A 25,361-nucleotide genomic window follows, 5' to 3' on the forward strand; every position below is an offset into this window, starting at 1 on the left:
ATTATTCCCATACATACAATTTCCATTATCCTCCTCTTTCCTCAGTAACCCACCTTGATGCGCACCCATTCTCCTTTTTCCTTTCATCCCGCTCCCCCACCCTTCCACCTCCGTCTCTTCCTCTGGCTTCACATTTCACGCTTCTATCCTTATTTCCTTAACTCACACTTTCTTCCGAAGAAGAAGGGTCGTGACACAGAACGTCGCCTATCCGTGTTCTCCAGAGATGCTGCCTGACCCGCTGAGTTACTCCAGCACTTTGTGTCTGATCGATGTGATTCACTGACATCTGCTGGTACACCAGTAGACTGCAAGGGGAATAAGCAGCCAATTAGAATTTTTTCAATAGGTCGGAGCCCTTAGTGAGACAAAGGACAAAAGGACAAACAACATTTATTATCACATACACCAATTGGTGTGGTGAAATTTGACTTGCCATTGCAGCACACAAATAACAACATCAAAGGATTTAACAATAAACATAAAAACATCCCCCCACAATGGTTCCCACTGTGGGGGAAGGCAGCAAAAGTCCAGTCCCCTCCCCAGTTCACCCATAGTCGGGCCTATTGAGGCCTCTGCAGTCGCCAATACGGCTGCCCGATGCTTCAGGCCCTCTCACTGGATGATGGAGTTTTGGCGTTGGGTGAACACTCTTAGCGACTCGGAGTGTCTGGAGCGGCCGCTTCCTCCCTGGAGACCGCGGCTCCCAAAGTCCACGGGCCGCGCTGGTCGGAGCTCCGACACTGGCAATCTCGTCGTGAGATCCCAAGCTCCGCGGTGTTTAAAGTTCAGTGCCGCCCGCGGCTGGAAGCTCCACAGACCACAGATCGCAGCTCCACGATGTTGGAGTCGGCAGTCAAAGCACTCCAGAGCTTACTGCACGGCGACCCGGGAAAGGCATCGCCCGCTCCGCGATGGTGCCTCAGCGCTGAGCCGCCACCGAAGCTGAAGTCCTGGTCGGTCCCGGCAGGAAAACGCTGCTCCAGTCTGCCCGTAGGCCGCGAGAAAGGGGCGAAAACACGGCTCGGAGAAAAGCCGCATCTCCGACCAGGTAGGGACTGAGAAAAATAGCTTCCCCCTTTCCCCCACCCCCCACATAAAAAGACTAAAAGACCTCCAGCACAAACACTTTTAACTAACTAAAATTTTTTAAAAGGGTGAAAAGACTAACAGCTGCTGGCAGGGCAGCCATACTCGACGGCGCCCCCTACTGAATCTAGAGAAAGTACATGTTCGGTAGGTCTCGGCTTTTTATATTCAATTTTACATCACGTTTGGAGAAAGGTTTTATTCTAACCATTCATCTCTAACCCTAGAGAAAGTACAGCACAGGAACAGGCCCTTCAGCCCACAATGTCTTTGCCGGACATGATGCCAAGTTAAACATCTCCGCTGCCTGCACCTGATGCATATCTAAAAGCCTCTTAGACGCCATTATCTGCCTCCAGCACCACCCCTGGCAGCATGTTCCAGGCACCCACCACCCTGGATAATCCAGAGCTCTTCGTGGATTCAGGGCTGGAACTGCCATCACCAACATGTTCTTTGCACTGCATGGTGCAAGGAAAAGGCCAGGAACAATTGTCTATCTTTAAGTAGCATCTGTGAACTTTGAGAAGATCTACGACATGATAACTTGGAAAGCATCTAGTTCCGAGCAGAATTAGGCCATTCATCAAGTCTACACCATTCAATCATGGCTGATCTATTTTTCCCCCCTCAAACCCATTCTCCTACCTTCTCCCCATAACCTCTGACACCCGTACTAAATTACACCAAACACTGCCTTGAGAAGGCGGCATCTATCATCAAGGATCCTCACCATCCAGGTCGTGCCCTCTTCTCGCTGCTACCGTTGGGCACGAGGTACAGAAGCCTGAAGTCCCACACCAACAGGTTCAGGAACAGCTACTTCCCTGCAAACATCAGGTTCTTGAACAGGCCTGCACAATCCTAATCCTACCTTGATAATGGAACACTACGGACCATGTCTTGCAGTACCATAGACTTGTTTTCTAATTGTACTTTGCACTCAAGTTTTGTTTTTTTACATCATATGTTCATTTTCACTGTCCTGTTGAATGTATGTATGATTTATGTTTGTGTGTGTTGTCTGAGCCTATATGCGTGTGATGCTGCTGAAAGCAAAATTTTCATTGTACCTGAACCTCACTGTGTTTGTGCAGATGATGACAAACTCAACCTGGCTTGAATGGCATCTACAAGATTGATCTAAAGTTGGCTGAACCTGAGAAGTGCTCTCTCTCTCTCTCTCTCTCTCTCTCTCTCTCTCTCTCTCTCTCTCTCTCTCTCTCTGCCTAAGGAACTGAAGACTAATTAAGCATCAGCTTAGTGAGAAGTAAGACTGTCTTATTTATTTATTAATGTTCCCAGTTTGAGCATCAAACCTACATTTATCGCCCTTTCCTGTTTGTCTTATACAGCTATATAACAAACTAGACTAAGTGGGACCCGTTGGGTCCCATGTTCACATGGGAGGGCTGGTCCCCCGACGCAATATTCCACCTCTCCACCAATTCCAATATTGGAGGCCAGTGGGGGGCTTTCTGGAGTGCTGGTATGGGTTCTTGGGGTGGCAGCTCAGTCCCTCAAGCCTGATGTGCTGGCAGCTCACTCACGGCTGGTGGGCTGGCAGTTGACTCATGGCTATTCCTTGAAATTCCATTTCAAGCAGGGTGCAAGGCCACCAAATTCAAGTGCAGTTTCCTACCACTTCAAGCAGGGTGCAAGGCCACCGAATTCAAGTGCAGTTTCCTACCACTTCAAGCAGGTTGCAAGGCCACCAAATTCAAATGCAGCTTCATACCATTTCATGCAGGGTGCAACGCCACCACATTCAAATGCAGTTTCATACCATTTCAAGCAGAGTGAAACCACCATAAAACCACACAAAACACCAAACTCACAGTTCAGTAGACATTCAGTGTGTTCAGTTGATTCACAGCTCAGACAGTCGTGACCTCTCCCTCCCCTGTCATGCAGAGACTGAGCCACACCCACACTTCCGGGTTTTATAACCCCTCCCCCTCACACCGGAAAAGGTGTGGCCTTCATGGCGTGATTGACAGGAGAGAGATTCTCAACATTTTTAAACACTAATAACACTTTTATTTTTCATTGATGGGAAGAATCCTCGCACCTGCTGAGCAGAGGGGGACTGAGTAGGATGGCCAAAAAATCAAAGCCGTAAGTGGTAGCGTTTTATCTAAAATCAATATACAGTGCAAACAGGAAGTTACCCCAAGCACCCAAACCACCATTTGCAGTAGTGCCATTTAACTTCAACCCAAAGCACACAAACCACCATTTGCCGTAGTGCTTTAACTTCAAGCCAAAGCACCCAAACCACCATTAGCAGTAGTGCCATTTAACTTCAACCCAAAGCACCCAAACCACCATTAGCAGTATTGCCTTTTAACTTCAACCCAAAGCACCCAAACCACCATTTGCTGTAGTGCCTTTTTACTTCAACCCAAAGTACCCAAACAACCATTTGCAGGCAGTGCCTTTTTACTTCAAACCAACCATATTTTCATTTTCAAACCACATTAAGGGGACTCACAGTTGAGTGGACATGTGTTCAGTGTTATTCAGAGCTCAGAGAGACCTGACCCTCTGGCTTCCTCCTTCTTGCAGAGACTGAGTGAGGCACACCACTTCCAGGTTTTATAGTCGCTCCCCCCACCCACCAGCAGGGGCAGCAGAGGGAATGGCAAATTTAAAAAAAACATTAATATCTCACTGATTTTTCATCGATGGGAAAAATCCTCCGGTCCCGGAAGGCAGAGAGGGGCTCTGAGCGAGATGGCCAAAAATGACGGCTGTAGGTGGCTGCCGTTCTCTCGGAAATCACAGCACAGCGAGCAAAAAGCGGTCAAGATCAGACTTTTAGTAATATAGATACAGTTAATGGCAAAAGTGTCAGATCTCGGGTGTGGCACAGACTGCGTGTGAAGGGGTCTGGGGATGCTGTTGGGGAAGGCACAGAATCACCCATGAATAATAAGAAGGCGTATGATACACTTCCCTTCATTGAGGATAAGAGTCAGGAAGTCATGTTGCAGCTTTAAAGGACTTTGGTTTGGCTGCTTTCAGAGGATTGCATGCAGTTCTGGTTGCCCCATTACAGGAAGGATGTGGAGATTTTGGAGAGGGTACAGGGGAGGTTTACCAGAATTATAGGTAGATAAAAATGCTGGAGAAACTCAGCGGGTGAGGCAGTATCCAAGGAGCGAAGGAAATAGGCAACGTTTCAGGCTGAAAGACAAGACGCAGATTGGTCCAGAACCCCGCGTCCATCACATCACTGGCCGGGGGGAGGGTGGGGGGGGAGCTTCAGCTTGTGTTTGTAAATTGGTGGCAGTGACTCCAAGCTGATGCGATTGCCACAGAGGCATTGATGTTACGGACGCCGCGGGTGTCTGGATCAATCGCTAACGTTTGTCGATGACTGACAAGGTGTCGGACCAATCCCGTTCCTGGAGATTAGCCTGAAGGTACAACAATTTAACTATTTCAAAATGTAACAAGGTACAACAATTCTTGTCGCAAATATAGATTTTTTAAAGTGCTTCAGTGTTTCAGTGTTTCATACCTATTTATCATTTCAGCTTCATGTGCATTTGGCATCAGATTTTTTTTCGGCTTAAAATCTGACGGGGAACGAACATGACGTTGAAAAGCCTCTGTGGCAATCGCAGCAGCTTGGTCACTGCCACCATTTTACAAACACAAGCTCAAGCACCATCCACCCTCCCGTCTCCCCCCGACCAATGATGTGATGGACTCAGGTGGCTGGACCAATCGCTGACCTTTGTCGATGACTGACAAGGTGTTGGACCAATCCCATCTCCGGAGTCGTCATGTCCGTTCGGCTGCTTTTCGACGTCATGTCCGTTCTGCGTCTTGTCTTTGCGGCGTGGTGTCCGTTCGGGTTCGTATTCTTTTGGCATGATGCACTTTCGGCTTCATGTCCTTTCGGCGTGATGTACTTTTGGTATCTTGGCTTTTCGGCGTGATATACTTTCAGTATCTTGGCTTCCACTTCTTGGCTTTGGCATCCCATCCGGGTACCAAGGGGAGACCTGATAGAGATATATAAAATTATGATAGGGTAAACAGTCAGAACCTTTTTCCCAGGGTGGAATTGTCAAAGAGGGCACAGCTTTATGGTGAGAGGGGCAAAATTTAAAGGAAATGAGCAGGGCAAGTTTTTGACACAGAGAGTGGAGGGTGCCTGGAACGTGCTGCTAAGGAAGGTGGTGGAGTCAGATACGATCATGGCTTTTAAGAGGTTTTTAGGTAAACACATGGATGTGTAGGGAATGGAGGGACAGGCAGAGGAAATTTGTTTATTTTGGCATCATATTTGGCACAGACATTGTGGGCCGAACAGCCTGTTCCAGTGCTGTACTGTTCTCATTTATCCAAGGCCAGCATTTATTGCTCACCCTCAAGGCCAGCTTGGAGTACACTGGGGGTCTAGCAGATCTCAGTTCACCAGACACAGACAGCAGACCCCTGAGTCTGCAGAGCGCCGACATTACAGCTGGGGAGTAAGGGGGAGTGCCTTACTCCCCAGCTGAAAACACTCAGTGCGGCGGGCAGCATCCGTGGAGATGGCATAAGGTGAATGATTGCACACCAGATCTGGCTGGGCTGCTGAACAACAAGACAAGTGACACCAGGGTTATGCATCAGTCCCGTTTCCCTCTACAGGTGCCTCTGCCCCACTGAGCACACCCAGACAGACACACAAAGCTGGAGTAACTCATGGGGTCAGGCAGCGTCTCTGGAGAAAAGGAATAGGTGACGTTTCGGGTCGAGACTCTTCGGCAGACTGAGAGATAGGGGAAAGGGGAACGAGAGATATAGATAGTACTTTGGACAAATTAATGAAAAATAAGCAGAAAGCAACAATAATCAAGGAAATGTGGAGTCTACAATGGTTCATTGTTGGCTGTGGGATAGATGATAGCAAGCACACCCAGAGTTATGTGCGATTCCCAACAATTACCGAGCTTGGTAATGTGCTTGCTGACAGTGTCCACAAGGGGGAGCTTCAGTCACACGTATACCCAGAGGTTTGTGCGTGGAACATAGAAACATAGAAAATAGGTGCAGGAGTAGGCCATTTGGCCCTTCAAGCCTTCACCGCCATTCAAGATGTTCATGGCAGATCATGCAAAATCAGTACCCCGTACCTGCTTTCTCCCAATATCCCTTGAACAGCCCGACATTTGAACCTCATCACATCTTCTACAGATGCACCATAGCAGGCATACCATCGGGTTGCATCACAGCTTTGCCCAAGACCGTTAAAAAAATTGCAGAGAATTGTAGATGTAGCCCAGTCCACCACACAGACCATACTTCCTACCATTGACTCCATCTGCACTTTACGTTGCCTCAGGAAAGCAGCCAACATAATCAGATGCTGCCTGACCCATTGTGCTACTCCAGCACTCTGTCTTCTTTTCCAACATAATTAAAGACTTGTCCCACCCTGGCCATTCCTCCTTCTCCCAACTCCTATCAAGCGGAAGGTACAAAAGCTTGTAAGGGTGCAACACCAGATTCAGGAACAGCTTCTTCCCCTCTCTTCTGAATGGTCCTTCCATATGCTAGGGCACTGATTCACCTCTACCCCTTTGCTGACATTAGGCTTTGTTTATGGAACTGATGCACTACAATGCTGTGAACAATATTCTGCATTCTGTATCTTTCTCATTGTTCTACATACCCTATAATCATAGAATCATACAGCACGGAAATAGGCCCTTCGGCCCAACTCATCCAGGCTGCAAAGATGACCAATCTAAGCAAGTCCCATTTGCCCGTATTTGACCCATAACCCTCTAAGCCTTTCCTATCCATGTACCTGGCCGTGTTTTTTTAATTCTGTTATAGTATCTGCCTCAATGACCTCCTCTGGCAGCTCGTTCCATAAACCCAGTGAAAAAGTTGCCACTCAGTTTTGTATTAAATCTTGTCCCTCTTACCGTAAACACATGTCCTCTTGTTTTTGATTCCCTTGCTCTGGGCAAGAGGCTCTGTGCATTCACCAGTAAATCCTCTCTGCCCCTGTCACATCCTTCCCAAAGTAAGGAGAGCAGATTTGAATTTCCAGAGATTCCAATTTCAAAGTAACATCTTCAAATTATGTGATACTTTAACTAACCGCTCTCCTGACCATGCCAACACCAAGATATTTATAGAGTCATGAGAGGAGAGAAGAGGGAATGACAGGGGTGAAAAAATGATTATGACGAAAGTTTTCCCGAGGCAGCATGAAGTGTCGATGGAGTCAATGGTGGGGAGTCTGGTCTGTGTGATGGACTGGGCTACATCCACAACACTCTGCAATTTCATGTAGTCTTGGGCAGAGCTGTTCCCAAACCAAGCTGTGATGCAACAAGATATGGGGCATATGTGGAAGTTGGTAAGAGTTGTTGGAGATATGCCAAATGTCCTTAGTCTGCTGAGGAAGTAGAGGTGTCGGTGTGGTTTCTTGGCCAACCTTGCTACAAGGTGGTTGGACCAAAACAAATTATGGGTGATAATTACACCTTGGAAATTGAAGCTCTTACAAAGAACATACAACATATCAGAACAGGAACAGGCCCTTTAACCCAAAATGTCCATGCCGAACATGATGTCAAGTTAAACTAAACTCCTCTGCCTGCACTTAATCCATATCCCTCCATTCTCTGCATAAACATCTGCCTATTCAAAGCCTCTTAAATGGCGCTCTTGTATCTGCCTCCACCACCACCCTTGACGGTGTGTTCCAGGCACCTTTTATAGATTTGCCCACATATCTCCTTTTAACCACCTCCATTGATTCTGACTGGGGCATGTTCTCTGTCAATAAAGTCAATAATGAGGCTCCTTCATCTTGCTGACATTGAGAGAGAGGTTTTGTCTTGACACCTTGTTACTAAGCTCTCTATCTCCTTCCTGTACTCCATCTCCTCATTGTTGGAGAGTCAGCCCAGCACAGTGGTGTCATCCGCAAACTTGCAGATGGGGTTAGGGCAGAATTTGGCTGCACAGCCGTGAGTGTGCTTGGAGTATAGTAGAGTCTGAGACTGGGGGACGGACGGAGGGAGAATGGATGCAAGGGTTACTTGAATTTAGAGAAATCAATACTCATACCGCTGGGTTTATATGGTGCGCAAGCTGCCCAATTAACTGTTTCTCTCTCCACAGATGCTTCCTGACTTACTGAATTTTTCTCATATTTTCTGCTTCAGTTTCATATTTGCAACATCTGCAGTTTTGTTAATCAATCTAAAGAATGTGTCAACATTGCCCCTTCTCGGCTGGGCATGCCAGCCCCTCTGACTGATGTACTGTATGTGGGAGGACGGCCTTGCCAAGTAGCAGGCAGAACTAATCAGTGGATCAAAGGAACAAAGGCAAAACGGCAGGGATTGGATAGGGGATTAGGGAAGAGAGTTGTCATGGCTACTTAAATGGTAGAGGAGGCCAAGAGGCTAGGCATCTAACTCTGGTGCCTTTGTGTGACTTGCACGGTAAACCTGGAGGAACCTGTAGGGATGGTTCACTCCACAATAACCACACACATTGGCAGCGGTTCAGAGAATGTATGTTACTGAGGGATTATGTTTTGTATGGCCAAGATAGGTCAGGTTACCCCCAGCAGTTCCCTACACATAGGATTAGCTGGCATTTATCCAAAGTAGTTTAGTTTAGTTCAGTTTAGAGATACAGCATGGAAACAGGCCCTTTGGCCCACCGGGTCCTCGTTGACCAGCAATCGCCCCAAAATACTTTGTAACTTTGTCGGTGCCCTTTATGTGGTGACTCTTTGCATACGTATATGCAAAATAAAGAATCTCACTGTGATAATGTCACATGTGATAATAAAGTATCATTCATTCATGCATTTACTAGTTCCAAGCTACACACTGGGGACAATTTACATAAGCCAATTAACTTACTAACCTGCATGTCTTTGGAATATGGGAGGAAACTGGAGCACCCGGAGAAAGCCCACATGGTCTCAGGGAGAACGCACAAACTCCATACAGACAGCACCCGTAGTCAGGATCAAACCCGGCTCTCTGGAGCGATAAGGCAGCAACTCTATCACTGTCTAAACCTTTCCTTCTACATACCTGTCTGCACTTGGAGTACACATGTCATGAAGTTATAAGTGATAGGAGCAAAATTAGGCCATTCGGCCCATCTAGCCTTCGCCATTCAATCATGGTTGATCTATCTCTTCCTTCTAACCACATTCTCGTGCCACTCTATCCTCTCTCTCTCCTCATCCACACTGTCCAGGCCTTTGGTATTAATATGCATTACTCACCCAGGCCACTCCGACAGCACTTCCCAAATGCACCATCATGGACAAGGGCAGTATGTGCAAGGAAATACCACAAAGTCCCACGCCAACACAACATGGTTCATTCGCTCATGTGTCAGACGACGTATAGCTTGCAGTTGGCTTCTGTCGTCGTCCAACGTAATATATGGTAATATATCACCATTCCTTCACCTTCGCTGGGCCTAATTCCTGGAACTCTGTCCCCATAAGCTTTCATCAGAAGGACAGCGCAGTTCGAGAAGGGAGCTCAAAATGACCTTCAGGGCAAAAATATACCTATCTATACCGTCCTGTGACATGGTGTGTGCCTCAGGGATCAGTGCTGGGGCCATTGCTGTTTAGTGCTTATCAATGACTTGGATGAGAATGTAGAAGGCATGATTAGTAAGTTTCCAGGTGACTGAAGTAGATGGTATCGTAGATAGCAAAGATGGTTATCAAAAATTACAGCAGGATCTTGATCAGCTGGGCAAGTGGGCTGAGTAATGGTTAACGGGGTTTAATGCAGATAATTATGAGGTGTTTCATTTTAGGAAGTCAAACTAAGGCAGAACCTTCACAGTGAAAAGCAGGGCACTGGGGAGTGTTGTAGAGCAGAGGGATCTAGGAGTGCAGGTATGTACTGGTAATTCTCTGAAAATAGTGTCATAGCTAGATAGGGTGGTCAAGAAGACTTTCAATGCATTGGCCTTCATCAGTCAGAGTATTGAGTATAGATGTTGGGATATTATGTTACAGTTGTACAAGATATTGGTGAGGCCACACTGGGAGAATTGTTTTCAGTATAGGGAGGATGTCATTAAGCAGTTTATTATATTATCGTAACATGTACCAGGGTAACAGTGAAAATCTGTTGTTTGTGTGTTTTCCAGTTAAAGGAAAGACTGCACATGAAAGATAATAAGCTGGGAAGAGGATAAGCTGAAAAGAGTGCAGAGAAGATTTACAAGGATGGTGCCAGGTCTCGAGGGCCAGAGATGTAAGGTAAGGTTGGGCAGGCGAGGACTTTATTCCTTGGAGCGCAGGAGGCTGAGGGGTGATCATAGAGAGATGTATAAAATCATGAGGGGAATAAATAGGGCGAATACACAGATGCTTTTTACCCAAGGTAGGGGAATGAAGAACCAGAGGACATAGGTTAAGGTGAGAGGGGAAAGATTTACTAGGAACCTGAAGGGCAGGTTTTCACATAGGTGGGTATATGGAACTAGCTGCCAGAGGAGGTAGTAGAGGCAGGTCGAACGACTTATAAAGAAATCATCTCTCACAGTCCACCTTGAAGCTTACAAACTCCACCTCACTGACTACAAAGATGCTCTCATTGCTGCAAAATCTGCCTACCTCTCCTCCATACTCACCGATCCCTGCCTAAACCACAGAACCCTCTTCTCCACAATGGGCAACCTCCTCAAGCCTCGAGCCAACACTCTCCCTACCTCTACTCCGGTTCTCTGCAACTCATTCCTCCACTTTTTCGCTGATAAAATCAGCACCATCTATCAATCTTTATCCCCTGTACCCGACTCCCCAGCATCTACTCCACCACCTACCAAGGCCCCTCCTTTCAACATCTCCACTGACCTCCTTACCCCTCCTTCACACTGCGTCCTCTCCCAGTTTGACCTGGTCACCCCTATTGAAATCTCCAAACTCATCAGCTCTTCCAAACCCACTACCTGCTCCCTCGACCCTCTCCCCACTCCCCTGTTGAAGTCCTGCCTCCCCGTTCTCTGCCCCTACCTCACTAATCTCTTCAACTCCTCATTGTCCCAAGGAATTGTCCCCTCCGCTTTCAAAACTGCTGCCGTTACACCAATCTTAAAGGAACCTGGTCTTGATCCCTCCTCTCTCATTAACTACCGCCCAATCTCAAACCTCCCCTTTCTTTCAAAAACCCTGGAGCGTATCGTTGCGTCGCAACTTCATTCCCACCTCCTTGCGTATAACCTACTTGAACCCCTCCAATCTGGCTTTCGCCCCCTCCATAGGACAGAAACTGCTCTCCTCAAAGTCCTCAACGACCTCCTCACCTCTGCTGACACTGGTTCCCTCAACATCCTCATCCTCCTCGACCTGAGCGCAGCCTTCGATACAGTGAACCATAACATCCTGCTCACCAGACTCAAAGACCTCGGCATTGAAGGCTCTGCACTCAGCTGGCTCCGTTCCTACCTTTCCAACAGATTCCACTTCATCTCTCTCCACAACCACACCTCTGCTACAGCCGCAGTCACTCAAGGCGTTCCCCAAGGCTCCGTACTCGGCCCCCTCCTCTTCATCATCTACATCCTCCCCCTTGGTCAAATACTCCGCCACTTCAATCTGGACTTCCACTGTTACGCTGATGACACCCAGATTTACCTTGGCACCAAATCCCCCCACACCCCCCCCCCCCCTCTCCCATATCAACTCCTGTTTGTCAGCTATAAAAACCTGGATGCAACATAATTTCCTCAAACTCAACAGCGATAAGACAGAATTCCTCCTCATAGGCTCCAAAGCCACACTCAGCAAAATCAATAACCCCACTCTCACCATCGACGGCACCACTGTCTCCCCATCTCCCCAGGCCCGCAACCTTGGCGTGATCTTTGATTCCACCCTCTCCCTTGAGCCTCACATCCGCCATGTCATTAAAACCTCCTTCTTTCATCTCCGCAACATCGCCAAACTCAGACCCTCTCTCACACCGCCTGCTGCTGAAAGACTCATCCATGCCTTCATCTCCTCCCGACTGGACTATTGCAACTCACTTCTCCTTGGCATCAGCTCCACCTACATCAACCGACTCCAACTGGTCCAGAACGCAGCCGCCCGACTCATCACCCACACCAAATCCTGGCATCACATCACTCCAGTCCTCAAAAAACTTCACTGGCTTCCCATCTCCCACCGGATCACCTACAAAATCCTGGTCCTCACCTACAAAGCCCTCCACCATCTGCCCCCCCCCCCCATATCTCACTGACCTCCTCTCCCCCTACCAACCCTCACGGTCCCTCAGATCCACATCAGCCGGTCTCCTCTCCATCCACAAGTCCAACCTCCGCAGTTTTGGGGACAGAGCCTTCTCCAGGGCAGCTCCCAGGCTCTGGAACTCCCTCCCCCAACTGATCCGCAATTCCGTGTCCCTCACCATCTTCCAGTCCCGCCTCAAGACCCATCTCTTCACCTCTGCCTATCCTTAGCCCCACGTCCCCGTCCCTTTTCATCTGTGCATTAATTGCCTCATACTGTGTTTTGTATTGAATTCTGTCTTTACTTTGTGTACTAGTCATGTCTCTACTATTTATTTCATTCCCCTTACATGTTTTTCCTCTACATGCTCAATTTTTGTAAGGTGTCCTTGAAACTCTTGAAAGGCGCCCATAAATAAAATTTATTATTATTATTATTAGGTACTATAAACAGTATTTAAAAGACACTTGGACAGGTATGTGGATAGAGGGAAAAAAAGGCCATGATCATATTGAATGGCGGTGCTGGCTCGAAGGGCTGAATGGCCTACTCCTGCACCTCTTTTCTATGTTTCTAAACCACAGAGGGCTTACAGAAAGCCTAGCTTCCATCAGGTGGAGAAGTCACGTGGTCCGATGGCATGGATCCCAGGTTGGGGAGGGAAGAGTTCAGGCCCAGATCTTCAGAGACTGGAATTTTGAGAGACTTTTCAATAGGCACATGAATAGGCAGGGAATGGGGGATATGGATCACGTGCAGGCAGAAGGGATTAGTTTAACTTGGCATCATGTTCTATCTAAGTTGCTTTTCATCCCGTGGTCTGAAGTCACATGACAAGCCTATCATGCAACTCCTTATTAAATGCCTTTTGGAAATCCATACAAAGTCACAGAGTCACACCACATTGAAACAGGCCCTTCAGCTCAACTCATCCATGCTAACCAAGATACCCTATTTAACCATTTAAACTAGTTCCACCTGCCCTCGTTTGGCCCAAATCCCTATAAACCTTTCCTATTGATGTTCCTGTCCACATGTCTTAAATACGGTGATATTATCTGCCTCAACTACCTCCTCTGGCAGCTCAATCCATATATCCACCACCCTTTTTTAATAAATGCTCCCTTCAGAATCCCATGAAATATTTCCCCTCTCACCTTAAACCAATGTCTAGTTCTTGATAGAGCGTAGATAAGGAGACAGGCTGGTGGTTCTCTTGAGATTACACCTTCAATGTAATTCAAGACATAGGGACTAACGAGGTAGAGTCACTGTGGATTGAGTTGAGGAATTGTAAAGACAAGAAGACACTAATTGGTGTTATCTACAGACCCCCAAATAGTAGCCCGGATTTAGGGTGTAAGTTGCAGCAGGAGTTAAAACTGGCATGTAACAAAGGTAATGCCACTGTGGTGATGGGGGGTTTCAATATGCAGGTAGACTGGGGAAAATCAGGTTGGTTCAGGACCCCAAGAAAGAGAGTTTGTAGAGTGCCTCCGAGATGGATGCTTGTAATGGAGCCGACCAGAGTAAAGGCAATTCTGGATTTGGGGTTGTCTAATGAACCAGATTTGATCAGAGAACTCGAGGTAAAGGAACCGCTTGGAGGTAGTGATCATAATATGATTAGTTTTAATCTGCAATTTGAGAAGGAGAAGGTTAAATCGAAAGTGTCAGTGATGCAGTTGAACAAAGGGGACTATGAAGGCATGAAAGAGGAGCTGGCCAAGGTAGACTGGAAAGGGACGGTGGAACAGCAATGGCAGGAATTTCTGGGCATAATCCGGAAGACGCAGGGTCATTTCATTCCAAAAAGGAAGAAAGATTCTAAGGGGAGTAGGAGGCAACCGTGGCTGACAAGAGAAGTTAGGGATAGAATAAAACTAACAGAAAAGATGTATAACACAGCAAAGAGTAGCTGGAATCCAGAGGATTGGGAAACTTTCATAGGACAACAGAAGGAAACAAAACAGGAAATACAGGCTGAAAAGATGAAGTACAAGGGGAAGCAGGTCAGGAATATACAGAAGCACAGTAAAAGCTTCTTTAGATGTGTTAAGGGAAAAGGAGTAGCAAAGTCAAATGTGGGTCCCTTGAAGGCAGACACGGGTGAAATTATTATGGGCAACAAGGAAATGGCAGAAGAGTTGAACAGGTACTTTGGATCTGTCTTCACTAAGGAAGACACAAACAATCTCCCAGATGTACTGGAGGACAGAGTATCCAAGGGGGTAGAGGAACTGAAAGACATTTTCATTAGGCGAGAAATAGTATTGGGTAGGCTAATGGGATTGAAGGATGATAAATCCCCTGGGCCGGATGGTCTGCAGCCCAGAGTCCTCAGGGAGGTGGCTCTAGAAATAGTGGATGTATTGGTGATCATTTTCCAATGTTCAATAGATTCAGGATCAATTCCTGGGGATTGGAGGATAGCTAATGTTATCCCACTTTTCAAGAAAGGAGCGAGAGAGAAAACAGAGAATTACAGACCAGTTAGCCTGACTTCGGTGGTGGGAAAGATGCTGGAGTCAATTATTAAAGAGGTAATAATGAGGCATTTGGATAGCAGTAAAAGGATTAGTCCAAGTCAACATGGATTTATGAAAGGGAAATCATGCTTGACTAATCTTCTGGAATTTTGTGAGGATGTGACAAGTAAAATGGATGAAGGGGTGCCAGTGAATGTAGTGTATCTAGACTTTCAGAAAGCCTTTGATAAGGTCCCGCATGGGAGACTGGTGACTAAAATTAGAGCACATGGTATTGGGGGTAGGGTGTTGACATGGATAGAAAATTGGTTGGCAGACAGGAAACAAAGAGTAGGAGTGAACAGGTCCTTTTCAGAATGGCAGGCAGTGGCGAGTGGAGTGCCGCAAGGCTCGGTGTTGGGGCCTCAACTGTTTACCATATATATTAATGATTTGGAAGAGGGAATTAAGAGCAACACTAGCAAGTTTGCGGATGACACAAAGCTGGGTGGCAGTGTGAACTGTGAAGAGGATGTTAGGAGGTTGCAGGGTGACCTGGACAGGTTGAGTGAGTTGGCAGATGCGTGGCAGATGCAGTATAATATAGATAAATGTGAGGTTATCCACTTTGGCGGCAAAAACAAGGGGGCAGATTATTATCTCATTGGGGTTAGGTTAGGTAAGGGGGAGGTGCAGCGAGACCTGGGTATCCTTATACACCAGTTACTGAAAGTTGGGGTGCAGGTACAGCAGGCAGTGAAGAAAGCTAATGGAATGTTGGCCTTCATAACAAGAGGATTTCAGTATAGGAGTAAAGAGGCTCTTCTGCAGTTGTAGGGCTCTGGTGAGACCACATCTGGAGTATTGTGTATAGTTTTGGTCTCCTAATTTAAGAAAGGACATCCTTGTGATTGAGGCAATGCAGCATAGGTTCACAAGATTGATCCCTGGGATGGCGGGACTGTCATATTAGGAATGATTGAAAAGACTAGGCTTGTATTCACTGGAGTTTAGAAGGATGAGGGGGTCTCTTTTAGAAACATATAAAATTATAAAAGGACTGGACAAGCTAGAATGGGATAATTGTCAGCTGTTAATTGGATAATAATAATAAAATGTCCTGATTTTGTCCAATTAACAGCTGACAATTATCCCATTCCTTAGCTTGCATCTGAGTAAAATTTATTTCAAAACGCATTGATAGTTTACGATTATTTAAATGGTAAATGGAGCTTCAGAAGCGTTTTCATTTTGCATGTTAAAACCCACCTGAGAACCATGGGCGATTTTGCAATTTTACTGACGGATTTTTCACTTTTAAAACTTTTCATATAACAAATGAATAAAGATAAAACGTCAATAATGCCTTACTTTTGATGAAATGCAGCGAGCAAACGCGATAATTCCCGATATTTTCGATCTTTATATCTCCACGGCGAATGTCCGCTAACCACTTCCGATGTTGTTGCCCCTTCAGCTCCCTCTTGTATTTACCTTCGTTTTTATATCTTCTGGACTGTAAAGTAAGATAACTGTGTCTCACGGTCACCCCGACTGGCACAGTTATTTACAGCTCAAAAACGGGCCGTTTTCGCGGTTTTTAACGGGTGTGAAAGTGCGTGTTTTCAGCATCAATAACATGTATGGAAGTGACGCTTGTACCCCAGTTGGATTTTGCGGTCACGTGGGTGAGGATCTATGCTCCAGTGACCTTTCGTGAAATCACCCTATACACAGTGAGGAAGCAGGAGAGGGAGGGAAAGAGGAAGAGAGGGAAGGAGGGAGAGAGAGAGTGAAAGTGAAAGGGAGTGAACGAGAGGGAGGGTGAGTGGGCGGGTTCAGGCTTGTGTGCAGTCTCTGCCCCGCAGTTGGGATCAAAGATTACAGAGCAGAGATCCTGTAGGATCTTTGGTTGGGATCTGTGTGCCGGCATGGAGGTCGGGGCCCGGCACAGCGGGCAGGGGGCGGTGGGCAGCCGGCGGAACCCGCGGCCGTTCCGGGGCCAGCTGCACGGCTGTCTGCGGCGGGACTGCCTGCGGACTCAGCAACTCTTCGACGACCCGCTCTTCCCGGCCGGCGGAGCGGCGCTGGGGGACGTGGCGGTGTCCGTGGCTCAGTGGAGGCGACCTCGTGTGAGTTCAGTGAGCGGGCAGAGGGGACAGAGCCGGCCGGGCTCCGGGCACCAGGCGGAGGGAGGGGACCCGGGCGGAGGGAGGGAGGGGTTGAGGGAGCCTTTAGACTTGAAACGTTAGAGATACAGCGCGGTAACACCGAGTCCACGCCGGCCAGCGATCCCCGCACATTTACACTATCCCACACACACTAACTTTTGAGTGCGGGAGGAAACTGGGGATCCCGGAGAAAACCCACGCAGGTCACGGGGAGAAGGTACAGACAACACCTGTAGTCAGGATCGGACCTATGTAATTCTACCGCTGCGCCACCGTGCTGAACCAAGCCGTCCATGGAGCTGGGGACAGAGCGGGGCAAACAGGGCGGCATGGTGGCACAGCGGTACACTTGCTGCCCAGGGCTTCACAGGGACAGGAACCCGTGACGCCCATCTCATACAACGTGGAAACGGGCCCTCGGCCCAACTTGCCCATACCGGCCAACATGTCCCAGCTTCACTAGCCTGCATTTGGTCCATATCCCTCCAAACATTTCCCATCCATGTATCTTCGTAAAAACATCGGGATAATCCCTGCCTCAAGTACCTCCTCTGGCAGCTTGTTCCATACACCCAACGCCCTTTGTGTGAAAGGGTTACCCCTCGGATTCCTATTAATCTTTTCCCCTTCACCTTAAGCCTATATCCTCTAGTCCTTGATTCACCTCTGGGAAAGGAATCGATAAGGTGCTGCCTCTATGTGCCACCTTCGCCCACTGTGTGCTTCACTCCAGCATCTGAAACTCTCCTCTAATTCCAGGACATCCATGGCAACCCCCAGTTCTTCGTGGGAGGGGTCAGTCGCTTCGATGTGTGTCAAGGAAACGTAGGTAAGGTGCAAACATGTTAAGGAAGGAGCTGCGGATGTTGGTTTAAACCGAAGATGGACACAAAGTACTGGAATAATTCAGCCGGTCAGGCAGCATCTCTGTAGAAAAGGAATAGGTGACGCTTCCAAATCGAAAGTTAGAGAGACCTTCTCTATCGTTCAGTCTGAGGAAGGTATCTGACCCAAGACGTCACCTATTCCTTTTATCCAGTGATGCTGCATGACCCGCTGAGTTACTCCAGCACTTTGGTCAGGCCGCATTTGTAGTATTGTGTGTAGTCCGGGTCACCCCATTACAGGACGGATGTGGCGGCTTTGGAGAGGATGCAGAGGAGCTTTACCAGAATGATGCCTGGATTAGCTACAGGAAGAGGTTGTACAATCCTCAATTGTTATTGGCAGTAAGAATCTTTTTCCCAGATGGAAATGTCCAATGGTAGTGGGTTTTGCTTTAAGGTGAGAGGGACAGAGTTTAATGGAGATGTGCGGCCATTGTATGGTGTAGGTGGAGGTCCCGCAGAGGTGTGGGGTGGCAATGAGGGGGTGGGGGAGGATCGAGGGGGTGTGGTGGTGGGGGTAGCAAGGTGTGGTGGTGGGGGTAGCAAGGTGGGTTAGGGTGGGGAAATGGATAGAGTGGTGGGAGGGAATGGGTTCCCGGTGAGCTGTGGCTGGTATTGACAGCCCTCTCCCCCGTTCCTCCCCAGGGGACTGCTGGTTCCTGGCAGCTTTGGCCTCGCTGACTCTTCGCCGTGATCTCTTTGCGCACGTCGTGCCTCCGGGCCAGGACTTCCAGCGGGATTACTGCGGGCTCTTCCACTTCCGGGTTAGTCAGTGTGATCCAGGCACCTATCGCCAGCTAAGGAGCAGTCTTAAGCTACCATATACCTGATTGGTGACCCTCAGACTATCTTAAAGTGGACTTTACTGGACTTTATCTTGCACTAAATGTTATTTCCATTATCCTGTGTCTGTACACTGTGGATGTTTGATTGTAATCACGTATTATCTTTTCGCTGACTGGTTAGCACTAAACAAAAAGCTTTTAATTGTTTGTCTACTTTCACTGTACCTTGGTAGACGTGACAATAATAAACAAAACTAAACTAAACTAAATGTACATGAGTACAATCAAGCCGTACACAAGTCCAATTGGTCGTGAAAAGAGGAAAATACCAGAGTTGAATAAAGTGTTACAGTTACAGAGAAAAAGTCCAAATCTTACAATGACGAAGCTCACGACTCAGCTTGGCTTATGGAAGGGCCATTCAGTAGTGTGATTACAGCATGAAAGAAGCTATTCCTGAGTCTGGTGGTGCGCGCTTTCAGGCTTCTGTATGTTTGCCCTACAAGAGAGGAGAGAAGAAGGCGTGTTGAGGTTTCTCTCCGAGGACAGTGAATCTCTGGAGTGCTGTGCCAGAGGGTTGTGGGGGAGGAACATTGGATGCATTTAAAGTGGAACTGGTTAATTATCTGAAAGATGCAGGAATGGAGGGCACTGGAGAACTGGTATAGAGGAGGAGGTGAGGCTGGCATCGAGTGGTGGGGCAGGCCTGAGTGTCTGTATGTCCTACTCCTGCCCCTGTTTCGCTGCGTTGTGTGAAGGCGAGGCATATCTTGGTCTCCTGTTCCCACAGTTGCTCGCAAGTGGCTGCTTTGCAAATTAGGTTTACAGAAGGTTTGATATTTACTTTACAGGGCTGGATTTTTGTGAATATGACAAAAGGTGAATAGAGACCTGAGCTTGTTCCTTCATACTGTGTGACTAAGATTAGTTTGAATCCGTCATTACAAACATGCTTTTGTGTTGAAGACAATCAGCAGGTGGATTCAATAAACCGTTCACAGCCGGGCGGAATTAGCATCACGGTCAAAGGTGGAGACTTCGGTCCTGTTGTTAGGGAGAGGGTGATTTTGGAATGAGACGTAGTGATCCCTTGCTGTGATACTAGGAGACTGGGGACTGGACTGGCTCAGTTTACTGTCGTCTGCATGAGTACAGTGAGGTACAGGTACAATGAAATTCTTACTAGCAGCAGGCACATAGATTCAGACAACATACCTAAGTATACATATTATGTATAACGTATATTATGTTCGTATATTACTTCATATTGCGCCCTGGTAAAGCAGCTGGCCCTGATGGTGTATGTCCCAGGCTACTAAAAGACTGTGCGGCTCAGCTGGCGGAGCCGCTCCAGACCATTTTCAACCTGAGCCTCCAGTCAGGGAGGGTACCAGGTCTGTGGAAAACATCATGTCTCGTGCCGGTTCCCAAAGCAAGGCGGCCGACCGAGATCAACGACTACAGACCGGTGGCCCTTACATCCCATATCATGAAAACAATGGAGCGGCTACTCATTCGTCTCCTGAGACCACAAGTCCAGCACGCACTCGACCCACTACAGCTTGCATACCAGGAGAACATTGGGGTGGATGACGCAGTCCTCTACATGCTGCACCGGATCTACTCCTTTTTGGACAAACCCGGTGGCTATGTGAGGATTATGTTCTTCGACTTCTCAAGTGCGTTCAACACCATCCAACCCCTGATTCTGAATGACAAGCTTAAGAAGATGGGGGTGGATTCCACATTTATCTCCTGGATATATGACTACCTGACGGGTCGACCACAGTTTGTCAAGCTGGGGGACAGTGTCTCTGGCACAGTGGTGTGCAATGTTGGAGCCCCACAGGGAACAGTTCTGGCCCCGTTCCTCTTCACCCTGTATACAGCAGACTTTAACTGTAAGTCTGACACATGCCACGTACAGAAATATTCAGATGATACAGCGATTGTGGCATGTGTAAGGAACGGGCAGGAGGAGGAATATAGGAACTTGACCAGTGCCTTTTGTGCCTGGAGTGAAGAGAACTGTCTCATCCTGAACACAACTAAGACTAAAGAGATGGTGGTTAACTTTGGCAGGTCCAAGCTCCCCCTTCAGCCGGTCAACGCTGCAGGGGCTGACATTGAGGTGGTGCAGACATATAAATACCTTGGAGTGCACCTTGATAACAAACTGGACTGGTCTGTCAACTCTGACTCCCTCTACAAAAAAGGCCAGAGCAGACTCTTTTTCCTCAGAAGGCTCAAATCCTTCAATGTGTGTAATGCTATGCTGCACATGTTTTACAACACTGTGGTTGCAAGTGTTATTTTCTACGCTGTTGTCTGCTGGGGCAACAGCATTAGTGCAAAAAACAACAAGAAGCTGGACAAACTGGTTAAACGAGCTAGCTCAGTGCTGGAGGGGAGAGTAGACTCTGGGATGGATGTGCTTGAGAGGCGTATGAGGCACAAGGTGCAGGTCATCCTGAAAAACCCCGGGCATCCCCTCCATGTAATTCTGGAGAGTCAAAAGAGCACTCGGAACAACAACCGGCTCCTCTCCCTGCCCTGTAGAACGGAGCGGTTCAGGAGATCCTTCACCCCTGCAGCCATTAGATTTTATAATTCGGACCGCTAGGCTGTAGGGGGATGCATTTTGCAATTTTTAATTTTTAACTGTTAATTATTGGTCTTTTTAAGTATTTATTGCTCTCAGGTAGTGTCCACATTGTATTCTATGTATTTTCTGTCTGCGTTCGTTTTGAATCTGTGGGTTTGTTGGTTGGGGGCTTCTGGACATCTGAATTTCCTTGAGGGGATCAATAAAGTATTTATTATTATTATTATTATTATTATTATTATTATTATTATTATATTATGTGTAATTATACATACATCACACATTATGCATAAATCACACAAATGGTACATAAATTACATACATTTTACATTAATTGCTGCATAAAGAACATAAATTCATCTTGTTTTTCCATGAATTCTACATAATCTGTGCATACATTCTACATACGTTTACATGCATGTCACGTACATTGCATAAATTCTACATACTGTAATTTTCAGAAAATTCAACTTAAATTCTACATTCTACATGTCACACATGAATTCTACATAATTTGTTTATACATTTTAAAAATTACAAAAAATTCAAATTATGAAATTCTATATAGATTACCCATGAATAAGTGAGTTTGGTATTCCGAAAAACGCAAGGAATCATGGGATTTGTCAAAGGTCATTTGTGATAACGAAAAAGCGAACGAAGCGCTGGCTGTATAAACTGTATAAACTGTTAACTATTCTACCAATTTATTAATCTAGAATTCTGTCAACTCAATAGTTTCCTTTCTTGTTCTGCTGTTCACACACCACTTACACAGTCCCAGTTCTAGTTCAGTTCATTATGCTGCAATTATGAGATATTCAAAAAGTTAAAGAATTAATTATTTTCACTTAATCCTCAATGTTTGCTATTGGAATAAGAAAATATTACTTGTGTTTGAAACATTTTCTTATCTTTATTCATAATTTATGTGTAAAAATATATTTAATCTGAGGAACGGGGTGCCAGTTAGCGGGAGAATGGGGTGTAACAGTGAGAGAGAGGGGGCACGTGCGAGTGGGAGACAGTGGGAGAGACTGGACCGGCGGAGAGACATTCTTGGCAGCTGAGCTGCTGCGTGTGTACAGACCTGCGTTTCATCCGTAGTCAGGATCGAACCCGGGTCTCCAGCGCTGCAAGCACTGTTGAGTTGTTACTGCACCATCCCCGTCCCCTCCTGAGTGTCCCATCCCTGTCCGAGGGCGGCCGGAGATGTCCGGGGTAAAAGGAATAGGTGACGTTTCGGGCCGAGACCCTTCTCCAGAGATGTTGCCTGACCCACTGAGTTACTGCAGCATTTTGTGTGTGTCGCTATTGATGACTGGTGCTCGGGTTAACCGACAGCCACTGGATAAGGCGAGAGGTGCAGCTGACCGTCCCTGGCCAACCGGAGAACGGGTTCCTCGGGAGTTGGAGCAGAGTTGAGCTGGAGTTAGCGCTTCTTCTCTGCGCTGGCTGTAAGCCTTAACCGCCAGTGCTCCAGGCCGATGTCCCGTCAGTCCAGGGTCACCCCGGACATCTCCAGCCGCCCCCGGACAGGGATGGGACTCTCGTGAGGGGACGGGGACAGTAGTGAGACTCCGCTCACAAATCTGCCCCCTGGGGTTATACAGGAGAGGGCTACATGGTTCGCCCCTGTATAATAACCCTGTGTAACCCGGGAGGGCAGCCAAGTGAGAATGGAACCCATACACCCAGGCTGAGGGGGACCGGACCATGATTCCTTAGATTGTCACTGCTGAGATTTCTGCATGGACCAGTGGAGAAGGAAGAAATTGTGTCGCTAACTCCAGTTGCAATTGAACAGCGTTTGCAGCGCCGGAGACACGGGTTCGATCCTGACTACGGATGAAACGCAGATCTGTATAACGCAGCAGCTCAGCTGGCGGGAATGTTTTTCTCAAGTGACCCATAACCTGCCGAGTCGGAATAACGAACTTGCTTATTCTACAAGACAGTAAAAGTAACGGCCCATCTAGAATACACAAGACATCAGTGTAAAGCACAAGAAACGGGGCCATGATAACGCAGGGGATGGTTTGTCCACTGTTGGTGTTTGGGGATGTTCAAAGCTTTCAAATCTTTATCTTGTCTCTTTAAATTTTAGTTTAGTTTATAATTGTCACGTGTACTGAGGTACAGTGAAAATCTTTTTTGTCACATGCTATCCCGTCAGCGGAAAGACTACACAAGATTGTGTAGCCGCGAAAATGCGTTCCCGTGACGCCATGAACACGTGTCGCTGTGAACATGTGACACCATGAACACGTGACACTGAATACATGATGCCATGACTGCGTGTTGGTGTCCGTGACCCTGTGACCTCTGCTTCCCCACAGTTCTGGTACTATGGCGACTGGGTGGACGTTGTCGTGGACGATCGGCTGCCCACCGACGACAAGGGTCAGCTGATCTTCGTCCGATCATGTGACAGTAATGAGTTCTGGGTCTGCCTCCTGGAGAAAGCCTATGCCAAGTGAGGGGGGACGGAGAGGGGGGGGGCGCAGGGAGGGGGCTAAGGGCAGGAGGGATAGGGAGGGGAGACAGGCAGGGGAGGGGGGATTTGACAAGGAGGGGAGGCAAAGGGGCCAGCGCACAGGGAGTGGGTATGGAGTTGTGGGGGATGGGGGGGGGGTAATGGGGCGGGGAATGAGGATACGGGCATGAGGGACAGGAGGGGAGAGGGAGTGGAGAGAGGGCACGCGGGGAGGGAGTAGAGGGAGCAACTGGAGAAACTTGGTCACGGGGAGAATGTGCAAACTCCATACGCACAGCACCCGTAGTCAGGATTGAACCTGGGTCTCTGGCACAATGAGACAACAACTCTACCACTGCGCCACCATGCCATGCGTGGACTGATGTGTGTGTGTCTGTACGTGTCCAGGCTGTACGGCTCCTACGGGGACCTGCACATGGGGCATATGGCGGAGGCCATGGTGGACTTCACGGGGGGTGTGAAGAGGGAGATCCGGCTGGACAACCCCCCTCCGGACCTGTGGAGGACCCTGAGGAGAGCCATCACCCTCGGATCCTTCCTGGGCTGCAGCACTGCCGTGGTGGTACGTCTGGGGAGGGGGGAGGCCAGGGGGAGGGGTAACTCCTGGAAGAGGGGTGGAGTGGGGATTTGGGCGGGGGGGGGAAGAGTCGGGAGGAGGGCTCTTTATGGAGAGGGGGTTCAGACTGGGAAGAGTGGAGGATGGAGGGGAAACGTCAGGGAAGGTGGTTCAGGGGGGGATGAGTGGTGGGGGCTTCCGGTGGGGAATGCAGCGTATTTAGGTCAGGAGGAGTGAAGGCAGATGGGGACAGAGAGGGGAGGGGGTTCAGGCTGGAGGGGGTGGGGGGGGGGCGGTGTGGGGAGGAATTCAGGGGTGTTCTGACACCCCACCCTCAATCACTAATCACCAGGCTGTTTCGGCACTGCAAGATCCCACAAAACAGTGAACCTGATATTAGCCCAAAATTAGCTCAATAAACCAGTGATGGTAACCTGGCAACCGGGGTTGGTGAACTGGCGCGGTTAACCCGGTAACCGGGGTGTGGGTTTTGGGGGGGGGTTGAACCGGTGACATTGTCCCAGTAACGAGGTGCAGTGACCCGGTAATTTTAACCGGTAACAGCAAGTGGTGAAGGGGTAATGTTAACCCGGTAACCGGCGGTAACAAGCCGGAGATACTAACCCAGTGACTAGGCCTGGTTGAACCAGTGATATTAACCTGGTAACCAGGGTTGGTGATCCAGTGACGTGGGTGGGGGGGGGGGGGGGGGGGGGGTTCGCTCGGTGACTCTAATGCCTGTGTCGTTTCTTTCCCCCCCCTCCCCAGAAAGACGGGGAGCGGCGTTTGGACAGCGGGCTGGTGATGACGCACGCGTACTCCCTCACCGCAGCCGAGGAGGTGAGACCCCCCCCATGGAGCAGGGTGGGAGTTTGGAGCCAGTTGGGGGAGGGTGGATAGTGGGGTGGGGGAGAGGAAGCAGACCGCAGTGTGGGGAGGGGGGGAGGGGGTGAGTGGGTGGCGTGGGGAGGTGGACAGGGGGCTGGAAGGGGGGTGTTGTTGGCTGAGTGATGTCCAGCGTTGAGGGGGGAGAAGGTCAGGACCTGTGGTGA

At 48.2% G+C, this 25,361-nt stretch overlaps 1 protein-coding gene across 3 annotated transcripts in view; it reads left to right on the forward strand.

Moving 5' to 3' along the window:
- Window positions 1-16,722: 16,722 nt before the first annotated feature.
- LOC116973061 (calpain-8-like) overlaps window positions 16,723-25,361 on the forward strand; it is a 30,669-nt gene continuing 22,030 nt past the window's right edge. For 2 of the 3 annotated variants that reach the window (XM_033020716.1, XM_033020717.1), the window contains exons 1-6: window positions 16,724-16,940; window positions 17,739-17,808; window positions 18,512-18,630; window positions 23,596-23,732; window positions 24,141-24,315; window positions 25,078-25,149. In XM_033020716.1, the coding sequence (XP_032876607.1) occupies window positions 16,740-16,940; window positions 17,739-17,808; window positions 18,512-18,630; window positions 23,596-23,732; window positions 24,141-24,315; window positions 25,078-25,149 (774 nt within the window). In that variant the 5' untranslated portion in view covers window positions 16,724-16,739. Of the gene's footprint in view, window positions 16,941-17,738; window positions 17,809-18,511; window positions 18,631-23,595; window positions 23,733-24,140; window positions 24,316-25,077; window positions 25,150-25,361 lie in introns of all 3 variants that reach the window. The other variant, XM_033020715.1, reaches the window with a different exon arrangement.

The sequence above is a fragment of the Amblyraja radiata genome, chromosome 5 (genome assembly GCF_010909765.2).
Source record: "Amblyraja radiata isolate CabotCenter1 chromosome 5, sAmbRad1.1.pri, whole genome shotgun sequence".
In the NCBI taxonomy this organism is placed as follows: Eukaryota; Metazoa; Chordata; class Chondrichthyes; order Rajiformes; family Rajidae; genus Amblyraja; species Amblyraja radiata.